The sequence below is a fragment of the Lipotes vexillifer genome, unplaced genomic scaffold (genome assembly GCF_000442215.2).
Source record: "Lipotes vexillifer unplaced genomic scaffold, Lipotes_vexillifer_v1.1 scaffold422, whole genome shotgun sequence".
In the NCBI taxonomy this organism is placed as follows: domain Eukaryota; kingdom Metazoa; phylum Chordata; class Mammalia; order Artiodactyla; family Lipotidae; genus Lipotes; species Lipotes vexillifer.
Genome location: NW_006779087.1, coordinates 2,387,108 through 2,393,618, shown reverse-complemented (window position 1 = coordinate 2,393,618; position 6,511 = coordinate 2,387,108). Strand labels below are relative to the sequence as shown.

At 50.1% G+C, this 6,511-nt stretch overlaps 1 protein-coding gene across 1 annotated transcript in view; it reads left to right on the top strand.

The window, feature by feature from the left end:
* The first annotated feature begins 1,736 nt into the window (after positions 1-1,736).
* The window catches only part of SMAGP (small cell adhesion glycoprotein), a 27,116-nt gene continuing 22,341 nt past the window's right edge, over positions 1,737-6,511 (top strand). The window contains exon 1 of the mRNA XM_007452357.1: positions 1,737-1,770. Within this exon, the coding sequence (XP_007452419.1) occupies positions 1,737-1,770 (34 nt within the window). The remainder of the gene's footprint in view (positions 1,771-6,511) is intronic.

Genomic DNA, 6,511 nt, shown 5'->3' with positions numbered 1-6,511 from the left:
TGTGCTTCCCAGGTGCTAGAACCACGCTATGAAATGGCATGATTTTTCAGTCCCCCATTTCAGGGATGAGGGAAGAGCTTTTAGGGATGTTAAGTAATTTGCCCAAAGTCACACAGCTAAGAAGCGGCGGAGCTGGGACTGTTTGAGTCCAAAGTCCACAACGCTCTTAACCTCTACACTACACTGCCTCAGATGAATTCGGGCAAGGAAGATCCGAATGGGGCAACGTTCCTCTCCCCACCTCACACCCCGCTCCCTGGCCCGGGGTGTGCCCACTAAGTTAGCTTATGTTACAAGCTTCTGGATACAGACCTATTTACGTAAGTGATATGCAAACGCAAGTAAATGTAATTTTCCACATTTGCTGAAAATTCAAATAACGTCGATGGCGGGGGGAAGCGGACAGATCCCATTAGCTCCGGGCTCACTCTGATCCCGTGCCCTCCGGTGCCTCGAGGCAGGCGGGGGAGGAAGCGGCTCCGGATGGAGAGTAAAGTGACAATCAGAGAAGGAAAAGCAGCCTTTCCTCCCGGGGGAGCTGAGGCGGCCCGGCGGGCAGAGGGAACCTGCAGAGGGCGGTTTCTCTCCTCTTTTCCTGTCCCACCCAGTCGGCCGCCCCCCACCCCCCACCGCCCCCGGCCGGCCTCTGCAGCTATAACTCTGAGCGTCTTTGCGCTGCTTCCTCAGCTCTGGGTCCCCGGCGGGTCCCCGCGGTGCCTGCGGTTCCCGCCCCCGTCGAGTTGAGCAGGACGCGCGGCGCCTGCCCTTCCCCTGCAGCCAGTCCGACTGGTAAGGTGAGCACGCGGAGGTGGGGACCCGGGCAGGGCCGAAGGGCCAGGCGAGCCCGGTCGCCCACACTCACGCTGCAGCCGCCGCGGCCGCGTCAAGAACTGAAACCGAGAGCGGCCGAGCGCGGGCCTCGGCTGGAGCCTCCCGTCGCGGCGGCTCGGAACCGGTGACCGGGACGGGCCGCCCTCGAAGCGCAGCTAGCCCTGCCTGGCGCGGGTAACGCAGGAGGGCTCTGGACAGGGGTCGGGGCGCGGGGGGCGGTGCCGCGGGCTCTAACCCAGACGTCCGCGGACGCGGCGAGGGCCCCAGGGTGCCAGAGTCTCGGCCGGGCCGGTGGTGGGCGGCCGCGGGGGCCCGGCCAGCGGGGCTCGGTGGACCGTGCGGACGTTGCAGCGGACGCCCGAGGGGGCACTGGGGGCGGAGGGCTGAGCCCCGACAACCGGCCGTCTCGGGCGGGCCTGAGGGCGCCTGACGACCCTCCCTCCGGTGCCCGGCGCCTGGCTCCCCGGCCCGGCCCTGCCGCTGCCCCCGCGGCGGCCCAGAGCCTGGGCCGGGGGCCTGACCTCCCTGCGCTCTCCTGACACCTAGTGGACGGCTCCCCCCAGACTGCGGGCTGGGAGAGAACCGGGTACCTGTTACCGCGCCTGGGTGAAACTGGGTCCGCTGCTAATTTGCGTACATTCACCTAACTTTCTCAGGCCTTGAGAAACCTCCTAGGTAAATGTGGTGGCCCAGTGAAAGGATCCCCGGATAGACGTTCAATAGGGCGGGGCTGGGGGTGGGGGGGGAGAGTTGGGGAAGGGACTCAGGAAAACCTGGCACCAAAGGCTTCCCTGGGATTTCGGGTCGTCTTCAGCCCCAGGCATGGGCCCATCCACCTCATCCCGCTCGTTGTCCCTCTTCCTACAGATCTGCACCTCCCTGCAGGTGCCCGTCCACCTGCCGAGATGACTAGCCTCCCAACCACGCCTTCTCCAGGAGGTAGGTGAAGGCCTTTCCCACTTCAACTGCCCCACCCCAGCCCAGTCCTGGAATTCCCTGAGCCCTCTGCCCAGGTGGGAAGACTCCCACTACTCTCCACCTGCCTCACACCAGAAAAGGTCCTGGGAGGAAGCAGAAGGGAACCAGCGTGCACGCTTTAGTGCAGTTTGAATCTGAAGTTTCATGGACCTCGACCGATTCCTGGTGCTACTACTTAGAGCTTTGTGACCTCGTGACCTATCCTCTAAGCTCCAGTCTCATTTGTAAGATGGGGGAAATAGTACCTTATTTGTGAGGATTAAATGAGATAATCCATGTAAAACACCTAGCACAGTGTCTCATATCTAGCAAGCACTCAGTAACATCGGTTATTATTACTGGGTGCTTGTTAGAAAAGCCCACCTATTCCTAGAAAGGAATTCTGTGGCACGTGGGATCTTAGTGCCCCCACCAGGGATCGAACCCACGGTGCCCCCTGCTTTGGAAGCTCAGAGTCTTCACCCCTGGACCGCCAGGAAAGTCCCTCTGCCTGCTTTCTAATTCCACTCCTCTGATGATTCACTCCAGCATCAAAAATCCCTTGTTCCCCGGAACTATCGTTACCCTTGTTCCCTAGTCAGGGATCCCCCCCTCTTTCCCCTTCACGTTAAGAATGGATTCCCCCCCCAAAAAAGAGAATGAGAATGGATTCCTACCTTTCATTTCATAACCAAGCCGAGCTGGACAAACCATCAGATATTCATTGGTTGTTTTCATTACATGTTAATTAGGGTAAGGGAGGAACAAAACCTTGGTTGGTCTATACACCTTTGTTTCTATATGCGGTCTCATTGGTCATTAGGACAGACATTCTCTGCTTTACTGATGTGGAAACAGGTGAGTGAGAACCCCAGGGGAAGTCAAAGGCAGTGTCCTCTGTGACTGGTGATGTAGCAATTCAGACCCTTAGTTGTCTGCAGGAGATAAGAAAAGGGAGAAATGGGCAGCCGTCTAGATTAGTTAGTACAGGCTTCATGAGTGGGGAAGGGATGGAGCCCTTACCCTTGAAGGATGGGTGAGGTTTATACAGGCAAAGAGGGGTGCAGCAGGGATTCCAGATAAAGGTAGCGCCGCCACTTCTGAAACTACGGAGACTGTGCTTACCTTGGAGGGTATTCTGGGGGACAGGGCAGAGGACCTACAGAATAAACCTGCCTGTAGGGAAGAGAAGTGATGCTTGCTTGGGCAGCTGAGAAATTAGGACTTGGACAAAAGCAGAACTATATACATTCTTTTTTAAATTTTGTGGTAAGATAAACATAATATAAATGTTACCATTTTGATTAGTTTTTGGTGTACAGTTCAGTGGTATTAAGTATTGAGTGATACTCACATTGCTGTGCAACTGTTACCACCATCCATCTCCAGAACTTTTTCATCTTCCCAAACTGAAAGTCTGTATCCATTAAATAATAACTCCTCATTCCCCCTTCCCCACAGCCCCTGGCTACCACCATTATACTTTCTATCTGTATAAATTTGGCTAGGTACCTAGTATAAGTGTAATCATACAAAATTTGTCCTTTTGTGTCTGGCTTATTTCACTAGCATAGCATTTCCGAGGCTCATCCATTTCGTAGCATGTGTCAGAATTTCCTTCCTTTTTAAGGCTGAATAATATATGTATATAATGTATATCATTTTGTTTATCCACTCATACATCAATAGATACTTGGGTTGCTTCCACCTTTTGGCTGTTGTGAATACTGCTGCTTGAACGTTGGTGTACAAATATCTCTTCGAGTCCCTGCTTTCAATTCTTTTGTGTATATACCCAGAAGTGTGGTAATTCTGTTTAATTTTTTGAGGCACTGCCATACTGTTTCCCAGGGTAACTATACCATTTTACATTCTTACCAGCAATGCATAGGGTTCCAATTTCTCCACATCCTTGACAACACTTGTTTTTTTCTGATTTTTTTTTTTTTTTTTTGCGGTACGCGGGCCTCTCACTGTTGTGGCCTCTCCCGTTGTGGAGCACAGGCTCCGGACGCGCAGGCTCAGCGGCCGTGGCGCCCGGGCCCAGCCGCTTCGCGGCATGTGGGATCTTCCTGGACCGGGGCATGAACCCGTGTCCCCTGCATCGGCAGGCGGACTCCCAACCCCTGCGCCACCGGGGAAGCCCTATTTTCTGATTTTTAATAGTGGCCATCCTAATGGGTGTGAATGGTGTCTGATTGTGGTTTTGATTTACATTTCCCTAATGATGAGTGACGTTGAACATCTTTTCATGTGTTTATTGGCAATTGTATATCTTTTGGAGAAATGTCTATTCAAGGGAACCATTTTTCAATTGTCTGGTTTTGTTGTTGTTGAGTCGTGTATTTACATTTTCAACCCAACAAATGACATGAATGGAGTGGTATTTTAGGACGTATCATATAGTCCCCTACCCACTGGGTCCAAGCAAATGTAAGTTCAGGGACAGAAATGGAGAACTTACAGACAGGGTGAGGGCTTGTACTTTGAAGAATGGGATCATTGAGGGTCTTGCATGTCTCTTCCTCACCTCCCTCTCACATCCCTTTGCCCCAATCTATAAAGATCTCGTAAAGGAGATATCCTTTAAGAGGGCTGAAAGTGAGGGCCACATTAGAACTTTCAGGGGCCCTTGGCACTTTGTGGGCCCATTCCTCCATTTAAAAAGGTAATGTGTTAAAAATTGTATTTTACAACTATGTTGGTATAAGGAAGAATACAATATTAATATACAAAAAAATCATTAATGGTTATATTTATAATTGATTGATATAACAATATTATAATTTCCTTGACATAAACATTCAATTTTTTCTTCTGATTTTAAAAGAAATTAAGATCATTAAAAAACATTTTCATGGGCCCCTAGAAGTATGGTGGACCCTAGGCACGTTGCCTGCCGTGCCTAGTGCTAAGCTGCCCTCTTGGAAGGAGAGTGGGGTGGAATAGGCATTGTCCGCTCTGCCCACCCCACTGGGTAAAGCCCATCCCTTGCCACGTAGTCACACTAGCTACATCCTAGGTTGTCCTCACTCTAGGTTAGACGCTCAGTGTTGTTCATCTCGCTTATTCCTCATCACAACCCTGTGAGCACGTTTCATTCTCATTTTACAGAAGCAAAAACTGAGGTTCAGGAAAGTTAAGAAATTTTCAGAGGTTAGGAAATTCTCCCAAAGTCACGCAGCTAATAATGGCAGAGGCAGGATATTGCGCCAAGTCCTGTATTCTTTCCGTCATGGTATACTGCTCTCAGCCCCTCCACCCCATGGCTGGAGCACATGAAAGAGAAGGAGAAAGAGAGCAGAATTCCAGGGCGGGTTCCCATGGAAAGGAGAATTGGGGGAGCCGCCCTTTGCTGGGCAGGGCTAGAGCAAATAAATAGGTTGTCAGACTCAGGTGGCAAAGGATCTGATGCCTCAGTGATAGGAGATTTAGCCCAGGAACAAGGGCCACAAACAAACCAACAGGTATCTAGGTTAACAAAAAAAAAAAAAGGTGAGTGAGCCAAATAGATCTTGAAGTTCATTTGCTGTAGGTTAGGATTTGGGTGGAGCCTCAAATCTCAAATCTTGTGATCCTCAGCCCCAGGCCTCCCTCCTTAAAGAAAATGCGTGCTGCAGTCTTTCTAAGCCTGAGAAGGGAAGGAACAAACATTTTTTTTTTTTTAATGTTTCTTCTTTCCTTAGTATATCGCCTTTCTTATTTATTTATTTATTTAGGCTGCGCTGGGTCTTGGTTGTGGCACACGGGATCTTCATTGAGGCATGCAGGATCTTTTAGTTGTGGTGGGCAGACTTATTAGTTGCGGCATGCAGACTCATAGTTGAGGCATGCATGTGGGATCTAGTTCCCTTACCAGGGATCGAACCCAGGCCCCCTGCATTGGGAGCACGGACTCTCACTCACTGGGCTTCCAGGGAAGTCCCCAAAGTAACATTCTTATTCCTTTGTTTGGAAGAGGAGACAGGAGAGAAATGGGGTAGGAACAGGAGATAATGGGGGGAAAGCTGTAAACCATTTCCCCCCTTGTATGCCACGTTTCCTGAACTTAGTTTACTTCGTTGTTGTTCTTTCATTACAAAGCCATTACATGCCCCTCAGGGAATAACCTTCTAGACTTTTTCTATGTGTGTGTGTGTATATATATATGTTTATAGTTCTATTTTATTTTACTCTTTTTAAAAAGATTTATTTATTTATTTTTGGCTGCGTTGGGTCTTCATTGCTGCGCTCGGGCTTTCTCTAGGCACGCAGGCTTCAGTAGTTGTGGTTCGCAGGCTCTAGAGTGCAGGCTCAATAGTTGTGACACACGGGCTTAGTTGCTCCACAGCATGTGGGATCTTCCTGGACCAGGGGTTGAGCCCGTGTCCCCGGCATTGGCAGGTGGATTCTTAACCACTGCGCCACGAGGGAAGCCCTACTTTACTTTTTTTACAAACATGTAATCATATAACACATACTGCCCTAGCAATTTGCTTTTTTCGTCTAACCATATATTCTGTCCCAGTAATAGCAGATCTACCACATTCTTTTTAACAACTGTGTACTATTTCCAGAATGAATGACCTGTCATTTATTTAATCATTCCTCTGCTGATAGACATTCAGATATGTGTCACTCTTTCAAACAGTGCTTTAGTGCACACCCATCCTGCAATAAAACCCTGAGAACCAAACCCAGTGGACACATCAACAAAATGTTTAGCTGGAGGCAGAGCAGGAAT